This window comes from Physeter macrocephalus, chromosome 19 (assembly GCF_002837175.3).
Source record: "Physeter macrocephalus isolate SW-GA chromosome 19, ASM283717v5, whole genome shotgun sequence".
Lineage (NCBI taxonomy): Eukaryota > Metazoa > Chordata > Mammalia > Artiodactyla > Physeteridae > Physeter > Physeter macrocephalus.
In genome coordinates this window covers 88,051,928-88,070,605 of record NC_041232.1, presented here as the reverse complement: position 1 = coordinate 88,070,605, position 18,678 = coordinate 88,051,928, and the positions used below count along the sequence as shown (strand labels likewise).

The following is an 18,678-nucleotide window of genomic DNA, read 5'->3' as shown; positions in this document are numbered from 1 at the left end:
CTTGCAGGGCGCCCGGGTGCCCTCACCGCCACTGCAGCGAGGAGGGGGAGGACGGGACAGCTGCCTTGGGCCACTCCACCGCTGAGCGAACCCTTGGAGGGAAAATCGGCGAGGCCTCCCCGCCCCGCGGGAGGAAGCGGTTTCGTCGCGGACGACCAGCCGTGCTGGGTGAGGGGCGACGCGTCAGCACAGATTCCCGTGGCCTCCAGAGAAGCAGCCCAGGCACCCCGGGCGGGGCCGGGGGCCCAGGCGCCCGAGGGGAGGCGTGGGGCCGGCTGACGTGCGGGCCTTCGGCTCTGCCGGGCGTTTTCAGGGGCAGACAGGTGAGGAGGGACCCCGGAAGAGCCCCACGGAGCGCGTGCCAGGGAAGGGAGGTCAGAGGTCAGGGCTGGGACCCCCCCCCCCGCCCCTCGAAGGAACTGGGGTGCCGTGAGCATCCGTGTCACCCCTCTGTCCCTCTCGCTGGGCAGGGATGTGGGCTTGTGCAGATGTGGCGTGGAGACCCCCTGTGATGCGGCATGGCCCACTGGGTGACACAGCAGGAGCAGGAAGGGACCGAGCCCTCTCCCAGCCCGTCTGCGCCCCGCCAGTGACGAGCAGGGGAAGGTCAAGGTGAGGCCTGGGGACGAGCGTGGCCTTCTGGCATCTGCTACAGGCTTGGAGCTTCTGGGATTGTTGAATTTATTTTTAGCTGGCCATCATGGAGCCAGAAGTCCAGAGATCATGGAGCCAGAAGTCCAGAGATCATGGCGCCAGAAGTCCAGAGATCATGGAGCCAAAAGTCCAGAGACAAAAGGAAAGCGGAGAACAGGCTGGTGGCGCTCCTCGGAGCGCAATTCTTTACTCGAAGCACAAGCTGGCTTTGGCCCCCGATTCAGGCCCGGGTCAGCCCCGGGCCCAGTTCTGCGCTGTGCGGGTCGAGCGACATGCCCGGCAGAGGGCGCCGGGCCCCCGAGTCGTCCCTGTCCCTCCGCGCGCGCGGCGGGAGGCGAGGGGGCGGTTCCGGTCCTGCAGCTCCGGAGGAGCCGCCCCCTCGCCGGTGCCGCGGCCCCGCCGGGTCAGGGCGGCCCCGCGGGCGCCCACGGCCCGGCCGCGGAGCCCCCGGCCGGGCCGGCACCGTCGGGGCCCTGCGGGCCGTCGTCCTCCGCGGCGGAGGCGCCGGCAGAGGCGGAGCGCGTGCTGTCCCCGCGCAGCGCGGGCTCGGGGCTGGCGGCGCGCTGCTGCTGCGCCTTGAGCTCTGAGTAGGAGCGCGAGAAGGTGTGGAAGATGGAGGTGACCGGGAAGGCCATGAGCAGGATGCCGCTGAGGATGCTGCCCAGCGCCACCACCTGCCCGGGGAGGCTGCGCGGCACCATGTCGCCGTAGCCCACCGTGGTCATGGAGATGACGGCCCACCAGTAGCTGGCCGGCACGCTGGAGAAGTCGCGGCGCGCGCCCAGCTCGCGCTCGGCCAGGTGCACGAGAGGTGCAAAGAGCGCCATGGCCACGCAGAGGAAGAGCAGCAGCAGCCCGAACTGGCGCGCGCAGCGGCGCACGGTCAGGCCGAGCGAGCGCAGCCCCAGCGAGTGGCGCGCCAGGCGCATCACGGAGAGCGCGCGCAGCGCGCGCAGCAGCCGCAGCCCCAGCCCCGCGCGTTCCAGCAGCTTGCTGCCGCCCGCGCCCGGCCGCGCCGCCAGCCCCACGAGCAGCGACACGTAGAAGGGCAGGACGGCCAGCATGTCGATGATGTTGAGCGGCGTCCGCAGGAAGGCACACTTGCTCTCAGCCTGCAGCGAACGCAGCAGGAACTCGAAGGAGAACCAGGCCACGCACACCGTCTCCAGCACAAACAGGCTGCGGCACTTGCGGGAACACTCGCCCTGGGGGGAGAAGGGGACACGTGCTGGGGCAGGGGGGCCTGGCCCTCCCGGGCTGCCCTTCCTGCTGACGCCCACCCGTGCACAGGCGCCACTGCAAGGGCAAGGGTCGTAACCCAAAACAGCCCAGTTCCTGCAAAGAGAACAGCAACAGAAACTTACTGGGAGGCTGGCTTCCCACAGGAGAGCAAGCAGAGCTCGGCTGACCGGCGCCCCAGCAACACCAGAGACAATCGTTACAAAACCACCATTTAAAGCCTCTGGAAACACTGCTGAGGACAACAGAAAATGAAAAACGTATTCAAGGAAATCTCTGGAAATTGGTTTAGAAAGGAGAGTCTTTGGTATGTGAACCGAGACTCCCGCAGCGTCCCGGCTCAGCGAGGAGGGGGCTCCAGTCCAGAGGCTGCAGCCACCAACGCGGGGCTCCCTGTCCCCGTGGGCTGAGTCCCCGGGGAGTGCGGCTGGGGAGAGGGGCACCTGCTCCCACGCAGCCCCCACTCCTGCAGCGGGATGGAGGCTGTACCTTGAGAACGCCGGGACCCTAGAGCCCTCGCCCCAGCTTGTGAGGGTGCTTCCGTGCCAGGAGAGACAACAGAGAGGACCTCAGCCCGCTGGCTCCCCGCCTCTCCGCAGGGCCCTCAGCTCAGAGCATGGGGGTCACCAAGGAAGGAGCCTGCCACCGCCCCACCCCCAGGCCCAGAGCCCTGGCACAGAGGGGTTGTGTAGGGGAGACGCAGACTGTAAGAGAGATGCCCCGAGGAACTGACTTCGTTTGCCACAGGAAGTGGTGAAGTTCAAACCCAAGGGTGCTCTCAAGAGTGGTGGAGGTTGCTGTGAAGGAAAACAAGAGGACGTTTGTGGACCTAATGAAGACACAGCCTAGGCTGTGGGGTGGCCAGTTTGCAGGAGAGGCCTGGGGTACAGAACTGGAGGAGCCCTCCTGGGGTCAGCACAAATATCAGCACTGACCTCAGAAACTGTTCCATCCTAAGAGACTGGATCGGTTTCTAGAGGAATTTATGCCCAAGGGCAGTTGAAAACGAGAGCAATCAACCAGCAATTAGAGGAGTTTCAAAGTTTGGTCAGGGAAAGAGACCCAAGTGCTACCAAAACCAGCGTCCTCCCAGGGTAACGGGCCTCTTAGAGGAGCAGCGCCAAGGGCTGAACACGCGTGCGTGCGGCAGGCGGCAGGGCAGGAATAGACTTCGCTAAAATAATCCAACCAATCACTCAACAAGCAAACGACAGTAAGCTGCCCTGAACTGGGGGGGCAGGGGAAGGCAACATCCAGTGTTCCTAAATTGTATTGTCTAAAATGTCTAGTTTTCAATAAAAAATCATAGGGCAGGCAAAGAAACAGTGAAGTATGACCCATACATCAGAAAAGAAATCAGGCAACAAAAACTGCCTATGAGAGTGAACAAACGTCAGATTTAACAAAAAGTTTCAAAATTGCCTTTATAAGTACGTTCACAGAACTAAGGAGAACTTGATTAAAGAAGTAGTGGAAGGTATGACGACAGTCCATTGCATCAGATGGAGAATATCAATAAAGAAAAATTTAAAAAGAACCAAGTGGAAATTTTGAAGTTGAAAAGTACAACAACAAAAAAGTCACTATAGTAGCTCAGCAGTGGATGTGAACTGCCCGGGGAAAGGTTTGGTGAACTTGAAGATTGATTGGTGATGATTATGCAGGCTGAGAACAGAGGGACGCAAGGATCGTGCTGGCACCAAGGAATCCGGGTACCAGCAGGAAGGGGAGAGGAGAGGAGGAGAAGAGTATTTGAGAAACCGTGGCTGGAAACCTCCAAATCTGTTGAAAAACAAGGACCTACACACCCAGGAAGCTCACTGAGCTCCAGCAGGGAAAAGACATCACAGGAAAAATGGTGACTGCCAAAGACAAGGAGGAAACCTTGGAAGCAGCAGAGACAGCGATAGGTCACCTGAGAGCTCACTCCGCTGAGATTACACCTACATCTCAGCAGAAAGCAGTGGGCAACGTGTTCAAAGTGCTCAGAAGACACCCGCCTGCCCGAGAATCCTACATCCAGCAACGCTGTCATTAGAAAATGAGGGTGACATAGAGACTTGCCCAGATGAACAAAAACTGAGAGCTGCCTTACAAAAACTCTAAAGGAAGGTCTTCAGGCTGAAAACCAGTGATCCCAGCGTCTTCTTAGATGTGATACCAAAAGCAGGAGCAAACACGATAAAATAGATGAATTAAACTTAATCAAATTTAAAACATAATCGCTTCAAAGGACACTGTTATGGCCTGAACTGCTCCTCTTCAAAATCCTTCGTTCAAGCCCTGACTGTTAGTACCTCAGAAGGTGACTTTTTGGAGATGAGGCCTTTAAAGACAATCCGCAGAATGGAAGACTATATTTACAAATCATATACGATAGGGACTTGTATCTAGAACACAGAAAGAATTCCTACAACTCAACCATGAAAAAGACAAACAACCCAATTAAAAAAACGGGCAAGGGATCTGAATAGACCTTTCTCTAAAGAAGATACACAAGTGGCCAAGAAGTGCATGAAACGGGGCTCAACACCGTTAATCATCAGGGAAGTGCAGGTCAAACCCACTCGAAGGTCCCACTTCACACCCACCAGCACGGCCAGAATGAAAGAGCAGACAAGCGTTGGAGAAATCAGGGCCTCGTGCACTGCTGATGGGAACAAGCAACCGTCCAGGCACTTTGGAAAAGAGCCCGGCTGTTCCTCATACAGTTCCTCGCCTGACCCTGCAATTCCACTCCTAGGTGTGAGCCCAGAGAAGTCAACATGCACGTGCGCACAGAAACTGTTCACGATGTTCGTGGCCACGTGACTCACAAAAAGTGGAAACAACCCAAATGTCCATCCGATGATTAACAAAATTTGGTAGCTCCGTACGATGGGACATTATCGGGCCATGGAAAGGAAAGAAGTGCTCACTTCTGTTACAACACAGACGAACCCTGAAGATAGTTCAGAGTGAAAGGATCCAGTTACACAAGACACGTGCTGGATGGTTCTGTTCTCACAATCCAGAACAAGGAAATCCATAGAGACAAAGCCGATCCGTGGTTGCTTGGGGCTGGTGGGGGGAGAGATGGGGCCGGGCAGTGAGTGCTGAAGGCACTGGGTCTCTTTTGCGAGACGAAAATGCTCCAAAATCAGACGGTGGTGATGGCGGCACAACCTGAGAACATATGAAAACCCGCTGAATCGTACACTCAAACTGGGCAAATTGTATAGCGTGTGGATTACATATCAGCAAAGATATGCTTTAAAAAAGACTTACTAATTAATCCCACAGAGTGTGGCTGGCTGGGTGTGGAGAGTGAGTGGGGACCCCGGTGTCGGGGCTCCGTGTGCAGGGGCGTCCAGAGCAGAAGCCAGAGAGCGTGCAGACCTCCCCCGCTGCCCCCGTCTGGCCACGTCTCACCTTTGCCCCCGAGCCCCCAGCCCGCCCAAGTCCCCTCCCCAGGTTACCTCTACCACTGCAGAGGAACAGGAGGAAAGGTCAGGAGCACACACCAGACTCAGCGGACGCCCCTCGTGCTCTCTGCTCTCGGCGCGGCTCACACCAGGCGTGAGGGGACCCGGGGCCTTGCGCCGCCCCCACCTGGCTCACGTCCCTCTGAGTCCCCGCCCAGCAAGAAGTGGTGACCTTCCATCGCCACGCGGGCCGGAGGTGAGGCCCCGCCTGGTGCTCCCAGCAGGGAGCAGGTCGTGGTTCAGAAGACACTTGCAGCACTGGCCCCGGTGCCCTGAGGGCGCAGAGGTGAGCAGGACCCCGCAGGGCTGCTCCCCAAGCCGGACACCAACTTGTCAGCGGCCTGCGGGGAACCTGGGGCACCCCGACTCCCGCAAGCCTCTCCAACTTGCGCTTTCTGAGCCGGCCGCCCAGCGCCCAGGGCGATTCATGTGTATCGAGCGGAGCCTGGCGTTCTCGTTAATGAGCTGAGCCCAGCGCCTCGGCCTCTACATCAGTCACCCTCCCGGTGGTGCGCCTGGAAAAACCGGCCATGTGCTTGCTTCCCCGCGTGGCCCCGCACACAAGGGTGGGCCCCGGGGAAGGTCACAGCTTTAGGATAAACCCCTGAATGTCACTGGGCAGGTCCATCCTCAAACAGGTGATGGCGGCTCCAGCTGGACGAAAGGCTCCCACCCCATCTCGGTCTCGGACCCGCTCGTGGGGCGCACAGGCGGAAAAGCTGAGTCCACTCCCGAGCACGGGGTGGGGGTGGGCGCTCCAAGCCCCGAGGGTGAGCCTGGAGCTCACCCTTGTCAGGCTCTGAGAGGTTACAGCACCTCTGGGCGGCGCTGAGGCCCCGGCCACCGACCACCTGGCACGGGCCCTGGACCGGAGGCAGCCGGCGCCTCCCGCAGGGCCTGGGGCCTCAGGGCACAGCAGCTCCAGGAAAACTGGATTTAGGCAGGAAGACGCAGCTGGGGCCGCGGGGACTGACAGGGTTGGAAACGCTGGGCGGAGGAAGGGGACCCGCTGGCCGGTGAGCGGGAGGCGGGGTGGAGCCCCGGGTCGTACCTGCCTCACCTGCTCAGGACCCTGATGACCTCAGCCCAAGGGGTGCTTGGGGGTCCCGTGACCCACCGCCCCCGGAGCACCCGCGACGACGCCCCCTCGTCCGGGCCGACCTGGGGCTCTGGGTCCCCCACCATCCCTGGGCCAAGTGCAGCCGCCGGCCCCCCTTCAGGTGGGCTTCGGCCACGTGTGCTGGTGGCGGGAGGGACAAAGGCCCCGGCCGCCCCGCCCCGTGCTGGAGGAGCGACCCCAGCGCACCGGCCTGGAGCCAGAGCCACCCGGTGGGTCCGGGGAGAGGTGCGCTGTGCGTGCCTCCCCTCGCGCCCTCAAGGACCAGCCAGGAGGCTCGCCGCAGGGAGCTATTTCTGGAACTTTTAGTCCAGAAAATGACGCTGATTTATCATAACTTGACACATCTGGCCTATTTGGCCAAAATTGGGTCAGCGATAAATCTACGTTCCGCTGGTTCACCCACTTCTGGAGGCCCCACCGCCTGCACTTGCACTGACGTCGGTAATTAGGCCATAGCTGCCCCGCACGGGCTGCTGTGCGCCGGCCGCGGGGCGATGCCGCCCCTGCCCGAGCCGAGTGGACCTTTCACACCCTGCCTGCCCGGCTCGAGGCTGGGGGCTGGCCATCGGGGCCGGACGGGGCGTCTGCTAACGGCTGCCACCCCCCCCAGCTGTCGGGGCGGGAGGCGAGGGCTCGGGGCTCGGGGAGGACACGGAGACCCCGGAGTGGTCGTTTCCGGAGGGAGAGAAGGTGGACCCTAGACCCTGGGCCGGTCGCGGGCAGTGGGGGAGCCTCCGTGTCTGGTCTCAGCGAGTGGGACCGTCTCACCTCCACACCACCCTTCGCGTCCCCCGGGGGGGTTCCCGTGAGAGCTGCGGGGACACCGCTGACCCCAGGAAGACGGCCTGGAGTGTGCCAGAGCCACTCAAATGGACCAGCGACCCTCAGAGCCCAGGGAAAGGGCTCCGCCTTCAGAATCACAAGCACCTTTCGGCTCCACAGAGGCAACACAGGAGCAGCAAAGGAGATCCCAGGACCCGGAGCCCCTTTCTCCGGCTGCGTCGCTACCACACTGGAGCCCTGACCCCTCTCGGCCCCTCCACGTCCAGCCACCCGTGGGTGCGGGGAGCTGAGGGCGCAGCATCTGCCGTGAGGAAGCCCTGGGCTCCGCAGGCTGGCCCACGCGCGACCGTCACAGACCTGCCCCTCACCGGGACCAGGCGCGGGGGGTTCTCACTGGGGGTGCAGGACCCGGGCTGGGGGTGGGAGGGAGGGTCCCCCACAGGCAAGGGGGTTCCTGAGGAGGGCCGAGAAGGGACAGGGAGGTGCGGGTGGCCCGGGACCGGCCTCGGCGGCTGCGGAGCCCCGGGGTGGCCTGGTCGCCCTCTAGGGCAGGAGGCCAGAAGCACAGCTGTGGGGCTGAGGTGGCAGCTGGATGGGGGTGGGCAGCGCCCCCAGCACTGGAGGCAGGGCCTTCTCCCCAGGCTGCAGCTGCCCCCACACAGCCTGCACTGGCGCCCCTCATGGGCTCCGCCAGGGCTCCCGCGAGGCACCGCCACCTCCCCCGGGGCCCCGGGGCCTGTCTGGCCCCCCGGGAGACTTCCCTTCCTGGGGAAAGGCCGCAGGACGCCGCGGCCCCCCCGCCCCCCAGGACAGGATCTCGGCACCAGCCTGAGAGTCTGTGTGTGATGCTCCGGCAGGCGCTGCCCTGGGCGCTGGGTCCCTCCCCCCCTTCAGTTTGTTGTCCTTCTGGAATAGTCACCGGGCACCCTTCAATTACTTGTGGCTCAAGAACCGAAGGCCAGCTGCCCCCAAGGAGGCAGCTGTGTCACCGCGGCGTCGAGTCTGAGCTGACCGCAGACGTGGACGCGGGGCGGTGGGCCGTGTGGCCACGCTGTCCATGTCCCCGCACAACCAGAAATCTCGAGGCCACGCATCAGATTCCGTGCCGGGCTGCAAACCTTACGTGAACACTATCATCCACCGTCACCGAAAAACCAACCAAATGGAACTGCTAGCGTCCCTCCAGGGCTGCGGCAGCCGCTGGCTGGTAGACAAGAACATTTTCATGTTTATCAGAAATTGCTGAGCTGTTCCCCCCAGGAGCTCCGCAATTCGCCCGCTTCCCCACCAGGCCAGGGTCACGGGGGCCACTGCCCCAGGCCCAGGATCGAGAGGGGGCCCAGAACGCCGGGCGGAGTATAAATCGGTACGAACGTCTCACAGACACATCTGCAAAGCCTTCGCAGGCTGCGCACCCTCGACCTGGAGAGCCCGTTTGGGGACTGGGCTCTCAGGGGCCGTCAGACACGTGCCCACAGGCTTACGCGGAAGGATACGCGCTCCGGTGAGGCCGGGGGTGGGGCCGCGGAGCCACCGCTACCAACCCCGAGGCCCCCGCGCCGCCTCTTTACAGCCAGGCCGTCCCCACCCCAACCTGGCAACCACGGATCCCGATGCCTTTTCCAGAACACCTCATAAACGGACTCACGCCGCGTGTAGACTTTCGAGTCTGCTTTTCCCACGCCGTATCCTGAGACTCGTGCTGCTTTGCTCTCTATCGCTGGCGGCTTGTTGCGTGGATGTGCCAGTTACCCCTTCATCTGTGGGTGTGTATGGCGGTGCTCTCCAGTCTGGGGCTTTCGTGGAGACGCACTTTCATTTCTCTTGGATAAATGCCTAGGGGGTGCTGACCCCGTGTAACTGCACCCACTCACTCCACAAGCTTCTTTGTGGATTCCTTGGGGTTTTTTGTGTGTTCATAGTTTTACTGCTTCCTTTCCCATCGTATACTTGTCTTTCTTTTTCTTGCTTCATTGCACAGGGTAGGACTTCTAGAACGATACTGAAAAAATAGGCTTTATTCCCAATGGCAGGGAGAAAGCATCGTCATTTCTCTTTCATCTTTACGTATGTCATCAGCTGTAGGTTTTTTTAAATAGGTGTTCTCCACCAGGTTAAACAAATTCCCTATTTCTAGAATTGAATGTTTTTGTTTTAATCGTGAATGGATACTGAATTTTGTCAAACACTTTCTCGACATCTACTGAGATGACCAGATGGCTCTTCTTCTTTGCTCTGTTAATATTATGAATTACATTGATTGATTTTCTGAAGTTGAACCAGGCTTGCTTTCCTGAAAAATTCCACTTAGTCACGATGTGTTCCCCTTTTTATACATTGCCGTACTTGATTTATTAACATTTTGCTGGAGTTTTGCATCTATGTTCATGTGAGACACTGGTCTGTGTTTTTTTTCTTTCCTGTAGTGTCTTTGTCTGGTTTGGTGCCAGGAAAATACTGGAAGTGTTCTATTTTCTGGATGAGATTGTGCAGAACTGGTATTATTTCTCTGATAAACTTTTGGTAGAATTCACCAGTGAAACCATGTGGGACTGGAGTTTTCTTTTTGGAAGGTTTTAAACTATGAATTAAATTTCTGTAATCAGCATAGGTTATCTACTCCTTCTTGAATGAGTTTTGGTGACTGAACATGTTTTTAATTTAATTTTTGTTTTACGAAACAAAAAGGATAGACTTCTAAAGGGAAAAACAGTATTCCTACCACGACTCATCTCCCAGGGGCGACAGTTTTCAATTATGCCTTCTGATAGTTACTTCCATACTTTTAAATAATGTGCTTCCCTGGCCAGTTATTGGTGTATTAACCGTATACATTTCTATGACTTTGTGTAGCTGAGGATTCGGTTCTCTGACACCATCCCCACCACTCCATGATCCCTTTCCTCTAGAAACAGTAGTGTCACGCTTTGAGGTAAAATCTGTAGCTACTAAGATAAGGTGGAGACGCTTCACTGCCGAGCCAGGTTGTGGGCTACGCTGCATTACATTTTTTTTCCCTCATAAAATGTTTTGTTTTTTTCCTCAAGTTTTATGGCCCTGTTCTAAAGTTGCTTAGCTTGCTATAAATCATGGTGTATTTTCTCCAAATTGAAAACACATCGGATGGTTCTGTTTCCTTTCCAAGACCTGTCCCCCGCTTCCAGGGGCCTCTGCCCTCTTGCTGCAAACTGTGGTCCGGAGCGGCTCTCAGCTCCTCTCTGTTTGGGGCTCCTCGTACACCTTGACACGCGGTGTCTCCTCTTCAGTTTACTCCATTTTTCTGCCGAAGCGCATCCTCTGGTACCCCCGAGAGGAGGTGCGCGGCGGGTACACCTCTGAGCCTTTGCATGTCCGGAGAGTCCTTATTCTACCTCCATGCTTGACTGCTCTGGCCTGATGCAGGCGACGGGCAGAAAGTCCACGTCCACTCGGAAGCCTGAAGGGGCTGCCCCATCATGTCCAAGCTTTCAGTGTTGCTGGTGAAGCTTAACGCCGACAGGGAGAAGTGCTTAAATCTCAGTCAATGCATTTCCAACCGAAGCGGCCGCGTAGCTGGCAGAGGTCGGAACCCGAACATGGCCAGCTGGGCCTCCCGAGCCTGCCACCCTGAGGCCACCCAGAGTGCCTCCTCGAGGCCCATCTGAGGGCCACCCCCAGGCCCACTCCACCCCGAGGTCTGCCCCAAGGTCCCTCCCCGGAGGTCCAGCGCCGTGGGGACTGTCCACCCGTCACGATTCCCTCTCTCGCGGAAGTTCTCGGGTATTTTCTCGGGGCTGGTCAACCCAGGATCCGGGCCCTCGCGGCTCAGAGACTGAGGGTCCCCGTGTCCCCCTCTGTCTGCTCATCCTGATCTCCTCCCAGGGACGGCTGCCCTCCTGGCTCGACCCCCCGACTCCTTCCCTCCCCCACCTTTCCACGTCGTCTCTAAGCGCCCCCAGACGGGCGCCAACCCTTCTGACCAGGAGCTGCGATGACATCTCAGGGCCGCTCTCACCCCCGCTGGCTCTGTGGACGCGGCCCTTCCCCTCGGGCCTCCACAGGTACCAGTGAGGCTCCTTGGGGTCTCCTGTTTCCTTCAAGCTCCACCTTCGCCCGTCTTTGCCGTGGGCTTCCTTTCCCAACAGGCCTCTCCTCCTCCGAGGGCCGGGGCACCACGTGGAAGCTGCCCGCACCACGGGCCCGTCGGCCGCCGGGCTTCGCAGGTGAAAAGCTGGGGCGGCCGCCACGTCGGGGTCCCGGTGCCGGCCGGCCGGACTCTCCCCCATCGGGAGAAAGCGCCTCCAGAGGAGGGTCGTCCAGGTGCCCGCGGGGGGTGCGGGGTGGCTGAGGTCGGTCATGGCAGGCTCTCCCACACCCTACGCGGCTGCACCCCAAACCCGCTCCCGGGCCCAGGGCTCCTGGGGGGCAGGCGGCCGGAAGCAGCACCGTCGGGACAGTGGAGCCCAGGGGACAGGTCAGGCTGGCTCCACACCAGGCCTTCTGGACACCAAGCGGTCTTGGAACTGTTTTCGGAAGGGGCGGCCTCCACGGCCCGGCCCTCACTCGACACCGACCCTGCTTTGATTTCCTAGTGAAAATAAACAGCCGCCGGGTTTCTTCAGTAGCAGAGGCTGAGGGGTGGCCAGCGGCACGGTGGGCCGGCGGGGGGGCAGCAGAGGCCTGGCCTGGCTGCACCTCCAGCGCCTGCTTCGTTCTCGTTTCAGAGCATCAAAGATTCAGTGGCATTCGTCCTGCTCAGGAGCCTGCTGACCCTATTAGACCGTGTGCCATCCCGCTTCGTAGATAAACCCAGGTGTGAGGCCGAGGAGAGGGACAGGAGCCGGGCCGGCCGGGGGCGGGAGGGTGGGACTCGTAACTGCGAGGGCGGGCAGCGCTGAGCTCAGCCTGAACGCCTGTCGCCCCGGCCTGAGGGATCCGACCCCAGGGAGCGTTCCACCGAAGACGAAGACGCCGAGGCTTGCAGGCTCTCCCTGTGCTCATCTAGGGTGTAATCATACTGTTAAAACGCTCACGTCCCTTTGCTGCCTGTGTGAGCTCTGGACGGATGCTCATCCATCCATCCATCGCGGACCCGCCTCTCGCCCCGGCCTGAGGGATCCGACCCCAGGGAGCGTTCCACCGAAGACGAAGACGCCGAGGCTTGCAGGCTCTCCCTGTGCTCATCTAGGGTGTAATCATACTGTTAAAACGCTCACGTCCCTTTGCTGCCTGTGTGAGCTCTGGACGGATGCTCATCCATCCATCCATCGCGGACCTTGCGTCTGTCAAAACAGCCAAGCCAAGCTGTCGTCTGCAGCTGGGGCGTCAGCAGGGTCACGAAGCCACCCTGTCACACGCTGGACACTCGGAAGGGTAAAGGGTTTGTCCTCAGCTAGTCACCATTAACAGCTTGGTGTGCGGATCTCCTTTTTGCCGCCCGTAAGTACCTTAAGGGAAATACTTATGAACTCATTTCACCAACTCCAAATTTATAATAGTTTGAGCTGAACTGAGGTTTATTTTTTCCGGTTATCTATGGTAACAGGCTCTTGTAGTACAAACAGATAATTAGGAGAAGGAATAGTAAATCCACTTAAGAGAACAAATGGCTAAAAAGATCAAACGGTCATTTACATAGACATAATGAATGTACTCATTTCAAACTGTCTGCACTGAAGCAGAGCTGTCAGTTCACGTTCCTGGCAACAGCCCATGAACCAGTTCTGTGGGGTCACACGGAAAGAAATGAAGACACCTTGGTTACGAAGTACTCTACCCTCTGCCTGACTGCAGTGAGCCTGTCTTCCCGGAATTTGGACCCACCCGGCGTCTGCTGGTCCCTCCTGGGAACGATGTGCTGGCCCAAATGCTGGAGGGGTTCAAGGACCAGACAGAACTGCAGCCACCAGCATCTTCACACTCGGTACCCCGCGGAGTGAGACTGCCCGGTGCTCACAGCCGCGAGCATGTCTGAGCTACAGGATGCTCACTCGTCCTTTCAAGCAGCTCGCCGAGTGTGAACGCCGGCAGCCTGCGCCCCGGCGCCCCGCCATCCTCGCGGGAGCGACCCACGTGAGCCGCGCACAGACACGGACGAGCAAGATGATCAGAGACAGCGACACCGCCCACGAATTGGTGAAGAGGGCGTCCATCCCGGGGGAGAACAGTTCCCAGCCGCGAACCTACATTCCATCTGAGTCCCGGGCAAGGGCACGAAGCGGGCAGGCGCTGCTCTTCGTTTGTTCGCCGACCTTACTCCTTGTTCCTGGGGAAGCCCTCCCGCAGCGGTGGGCGTGCTCTTCCCAGGAAACGGGCGTGCTTCCCCCTCGGGGTCCTGTGCCGGCCTTGGTCCCACCCGTCCGTGCGGCGCCCCGACGCCCAGTCGTGCGAATCCCCCTCCGAGCCCTTGGCGGCAGCGACTCGATCGCGCCCTCCTGGCTGCTGGGTTCCGTCGCGGCCCCTCCGAGAGGGGCAGAGATGCTACGCACGGGGCGCCGGCCCTGCAACGCTTTCCGGCTCCCGTGACCTGGGCAGGAGGCGGCTCCTGGTATCGACCAGAAGGGCCCTCGTGCCCTGGCTTCGTGCGCTTTCTGACTGGGTCCAGCAGGAGGTGATTTTTCCCGGGAAAGCAGCCCCTCCCTGCCGACCTCAGCCCATCCATCTGGCAGCCAAAGGCACAAATGCACGGGCCCGGGGTGGGGGGGGGCCCGGGGTGGGGGGGGCCCCGCCCCCCCCATCACGGCCACCTCAGCAGCGGCAGCGCTGTGGACCCGCAGGCCCAGCCAAGGTTTTCTGCAGGACCCAGGGCCGTGCCAACAGTGCACGGACGTCCTGGGGGCAGAGGACGGAGGGCCAGGCGGGCAGGGCAGGCTGGGCGGGGGGCGCGGCGGGGGCCCCCGGGCGGGGGCTCCTCTTGCTCGGGAGGGGAGCGGTAGGTGTGTCTCATCACACTCGGGGAGCGTCCGCAACGTACACACCGAATCAGGAACAAACCACCCAAGGCAGGTGGATGAAGAAGGAAATCGTCGCACGTACAAGTGGAGGTGGAGACGCGAAAAGACGTTAGCCTGCTACTGAGCGAATGCAAATTTAAAAAGCCAGGAAATGGCCTTTTTTTTAAGAGCCAGGCAAATTGTTACCAGGTCGCCCAGCACTGGCCGGGCCCAGGGTCCAGGGACTGGAGCCCACGAAGGCATCGCCAGGCCCCCTTGGGGCAGCATTCGGGGCGTGGGCTCACAGCCCCGCCCCCGACGGGGACAGCTGAGGACCTAATGAGCCGAGCGGTCGAGCGGTGCAAGACCCGCGAGCAATGTGACAGGAAGGGCTGGAAACGAGCTGCAGGGAGGGAACGCCTAACATGACCAAATAACAGGGCCGCTCTGACGTTACTGCTACGGGAACCACGTGGCTACAAGACTCCGCCTACGCACTACCGCACCACTTTCACAATTTCCCGAAGCGGCTTCGGGAGCTGAGGCAGTGAGACGCAGTCAGGCTTCAGCAATTACCTCTCGTTTGATTTTCACTTGTTCTGTACACGGCTCTGTACCTGCCAAGCCTCCGTAAAGAAGGAGCATCACGTTTACAACCAGGAACACACTCTGAAGAGCGGGTACGCTTCAGGCTGGTGGGGAGCAAAGGGACAGGCCGTCTGGGCAGGCGCGCTGGGCGGGCGAGGGGCCTGGCTGACCGCGTCCGGGACAGGATCTGCGGTTTGGTGGCTGTTTTCTCCCAGCTCTGCACACAACTGCGCCCACATGACCGTTCTCACAGGAGCGCAGGGTTTATTTCTCAAGATGCGCTCATTGCCAGGTCATATCAGAAAACAGTAGCTCTCCCAATCCCCCCCCCCCCCCGTCTTTGCTGAGACCTTGCGCCTTGGGGCACCGCCCGCTTCCCTAGAAGCTGCCAACGTGGGGATTTCACAAACAAAGCCGACCCACGGAGTAACCCTGACCCTCACCAAAGATCTTATGGGCGTTGATAAATTAGAATTTGGGGTAAAATAAACAGCACAAGCTCCTCATCTGGGAACAGCCAGTTTGCTGAATTACAATAGTTAACGTCTTCTCATTAAAAACATTCCTTCGGGCTTCCCTGGCGGCGCGGCGGTTGAGAGTCCGCCTGCCGATGCAGGGGACGCGGGTTCGCGCCCCGGTCCGGGGGGATCCCACGTGCCGCGGAGCGGCTGGGCCCGCGAGCCACAACTACCGAGCCTGCACGTCCGGAGCCTGTGCTCCGCGGCGGAGAGGCCACGACAGTGAGAGGCCCGCATACCACACACACACAAAAAAGATTAAAAACATTCCTTCACGTTATACTTAATATTTCAGGCTTAGTGAGCCTAAAATCACCTGAATGCTCAGGCCTGTTCCCGCAAACTGGCTGGTGCTGGATGAATTTTGCTGCCTTAAACGTGCAGCTTATGAAAAGCAAAGTACCTCAACCCCGTGAGGGGAGTGCTGAGGCCGTGGCCTCACGCACACTGGGAGAGACCCTTGATCCCCACTCACTTCCAGGCGCGTTCAATGTTCCCACAGCTGCCCCGACACCAGCCGCCGCGGAGGAGGGCGGCACGGGGTCCTCTGGCACTGGCTGCGACACCAGGTGACGCCCGTCCTCCCCGCCTGGGCCCAGGGAGGGGCCTCGGTGGGGACGGGCTCAGGGAGGCCCGCTGGGCTCCACCACTTTCTTCTCTGGCCGCTTCTCCCCCCGCTCTGTCTTGGAGTGAGGGACTGTCCGAGGGCCCAATCGAGGTGGCTGTGTCGGGAGACCAGGACTCAGGCCTCCTCACTTGAAGCCAAGGGCAGTGGCCAGTCTCTCCCATGGAGGCCGGAGGGGGTCAGTGCAGACTTGGGGTGCGGGGACGGCACGGGGACCCCCGGTGGCACCAGGAGGGAGGGTGGGGAAGCGACCAGAGGGCTGTTTCCTGGCACAGCGGCTTCGCGGTCGCCCTGCCCTGCGGTCTCCACGCCGGCTGGGCAGACGGAGGCCCCCGCCGCGGGCCCGGGTCACATCCCGAGCGCGATGAGGCGCCTGCCGACAGCCACGCAGGGGCCGGTCGTCTGATTCCCCAGCTGCCCCTTCGGACTGGCTTCCCCTCTGCTCCCACCGTGGACCAACGACTCCCGCTGTGTCGTTTACAGAAACCCGTGTCTGGAGAAGGAGAGTCAGTGCCTGGACGCGGCCTCGTCGCCACCGCCCACCCCGTATCCCGCACGTGCTTTAGCGTCTTGTTTGCAAAAGGGTAAAAGGCTGTCACTTAATTCTGTGTGCAAAGCACCGTCCACAGCAGTTTCCAAGCATCATTCAATTTAACCTCAGCAGCTCTGAAGTATCTGCATTTCACGGACGAGGAAACTTTGGCTCTGAAAGGAGATGGAAGTGCCGTCGGGTCTTCAGCAGTGGGTTACAAGAGCTGGGGCGGGAGCCCTGGTCTGCGTTTAAGTCTGAGAACTTCACCAACACCCAGCTTTGCCTCCTCTGGTGACAGGGAAGGTGAACGAAAGGCCTTGGCTAGATTATGGCACAGAGAATCTTGGGGCCGGCCTCCAGCTCTGCACGTCAAGCGCGCGGCAGTCGCCGCCCCCTCCAAACGACTAAAAAGCTGAACGGACTGAAAAGCCAACAGCTCTTCCTGGGCCCGTAAGAAAGGTGAGGTCACAGGGCAAATCACTGCCCCAAGACTGGAGAAACAGATGGGTGAACGCAGGGAGCCCAGCTTCCTGGGGCAGAGACTTGAAGCTGCCATGGGAACCAGTGCCAGGTAGGAAGACCTGAACTGTGATTTTTCAACTGCTGGAGGCTCAGTGTGAACAAATCTGAGAGTTATAAGCTCCAGGGGACCCTGTCAGGGGAGGCCCTCAATATTGTGAGATTTACCACCAGGAGCTCGATGAGGTTCTTACAGTAAATATGGGAGAAAAGAAAACATACAGGGCATTGGTTCAAGATGGCGGAGTAGAAGGACGTGCGCTCGCTCCCTCTTGCGAGAGCACCGGAATCGCAACTAACTGCTGAACAGTCATCGACAGGAAGACACTGGAACTCACCAGAAAAGATAGCCCACATCCAAAGACAAAGGAGAAGCCGTAACGAGATGGTAGGAGGGGCGCAATCACAATAAAATCAACTCCCATAACCACTGGGTGGGTGACTCACAGACTGGAGAACACTTATACCACAGAAGTCCACCCACTGGAGTGGGGGTTCTGAGCCCCACGTCAGGCTTCCCAACCTGGGGGTCCGGCAACGGGAGGAGGAATTCCTAGAGAATCAGACTTTGAAGGCTAGCGGGATTTGATTGCAGAACTTCGACAGGACAGGGGGAAACAGAGACTCCACTCTTGGAGGGCACACACAAAGGAGCGTGCTCATCGGGACCCAGGGGAAGGAGCAGTGACCCCATAGGAGACTGAACCAGACCTACGTGCTAGTGGTGGAGGGTCTCCTGCAGAGGTGGCGGGTGGCTGTGGCTCACCATGGGGACAAGGTCACTGGCGGCAGAAGTTCTGGGAAGTACTCCTTGGCGTGAGCCCTCCCCAGAGTCTGTCATTAGCCCCACCAAAGAGCCCAGATAGGCTCCAGTGTTGGGTTGCTTCAGGGCAAACAACCAACAGGGAGGAAACCCAGCCCCACCCATCAACAGTCAAGTGGATTAAAGTTTTACTGAGCTCTGCCCACCAGAGCAACACCCAGCTCTACCCACCACCAATCCCTCCCATCAGGAAACTTACACAAACCTGTTAGATAGCCTCATCCACCAGAGAGCAGACAGCAGAAATACAATAACTGAAATGAAAAATACACTAGAAGTAATCAATAGCAGAATAACTGAGGCAGAAGAACAGAGAAGTGACCCGGAAGACAGGATGGTAGAATTCACTGCAACGGAACAGAATAAAGAAAAAAGAATGAAAAGAAATGAAGACAGCTTAGGAGACCTCTGGGACAACACTAAACGCAACAACATTCGCATTACAGGGGTCCCAGAAGGAGAAGAGAGAGAGAAAGGACCCAAGAAAATATCTGAAGAGATTATAGTCGAAAACTTCCCTAACATGGGAAAGGAAAGAGCCACCCAAGTCCAGGAAGTGCAGAGTCCCAGGCAGGATAAACCCAAGGAGAAACACGCCAAGACACATACTAATCAAACTGACAAAAATTAAAGACAAAGAAAAATTATTGAAAGCAACAAGGGAAAAACGACAAATAACATACAAGGGAACTCCCATAAGGTTAACAGCTGATTTCTCAGCAGAAACTCTACAAGCCAGAAGGGACTGGCACGATATATTTAAAGCGATGAAAGGGAAGAAACTACGACCAAGATTACTCTACCTGGCAAGGATCTCATTCAGATTCCACGGAGAAATCAAAAACTTTGCAGACAAGCAAAAGCTAAGAGAATTCAGCACCACCAAACCAGCTCTACAACAA

At 59.1% G+C, this 18,678-nt stretch overlaps 2 protein-coding genes across 3 annotated transcripts in view; one reads left to right on the top strand and one right to left on the bottom strand.

Annotated features, from left to right (window-relative positions):
- Positions 1 to 12,035, top strand: part of SLC66A2 (solute carrier family 66 member 2) — a 64,868-nt gene extending 52,833 nt beyond the window's left edge. Inside the window, exon 7 of one of the 2 annotated variants that reach the window (XR_003677228.2) lies at positions 11,964 to 12,035. The gene's annotated coding sequence lies outside the window, so the exon portion shown is untranslated. Of the gene's footprint in view, positions 1 to 7; positions 1,050 to 11,963 lie in introns of those variants that run through there. The other variant, XR_003677229.2, reaches the window with a different exon arrangement.
- Positions 1,059 to 18,678, bottom strand: part of KCNG2 (potassium voltage-gated channel modifier subfamily G member 2) — a 43,883-nt gene continuing 26,263 nt past the window's right edge. Inside the window, exon 4 of the mRNA XM_028479951.2 lies at positions 1,059 to 1,859. Within this exon, the coding sequence (XP_028335752.2) occupies positions 1,059 to 1,859 (801 nt within the window). The remainder of the gene's footprint in view (positions 1,860 to 18,678) is intronic.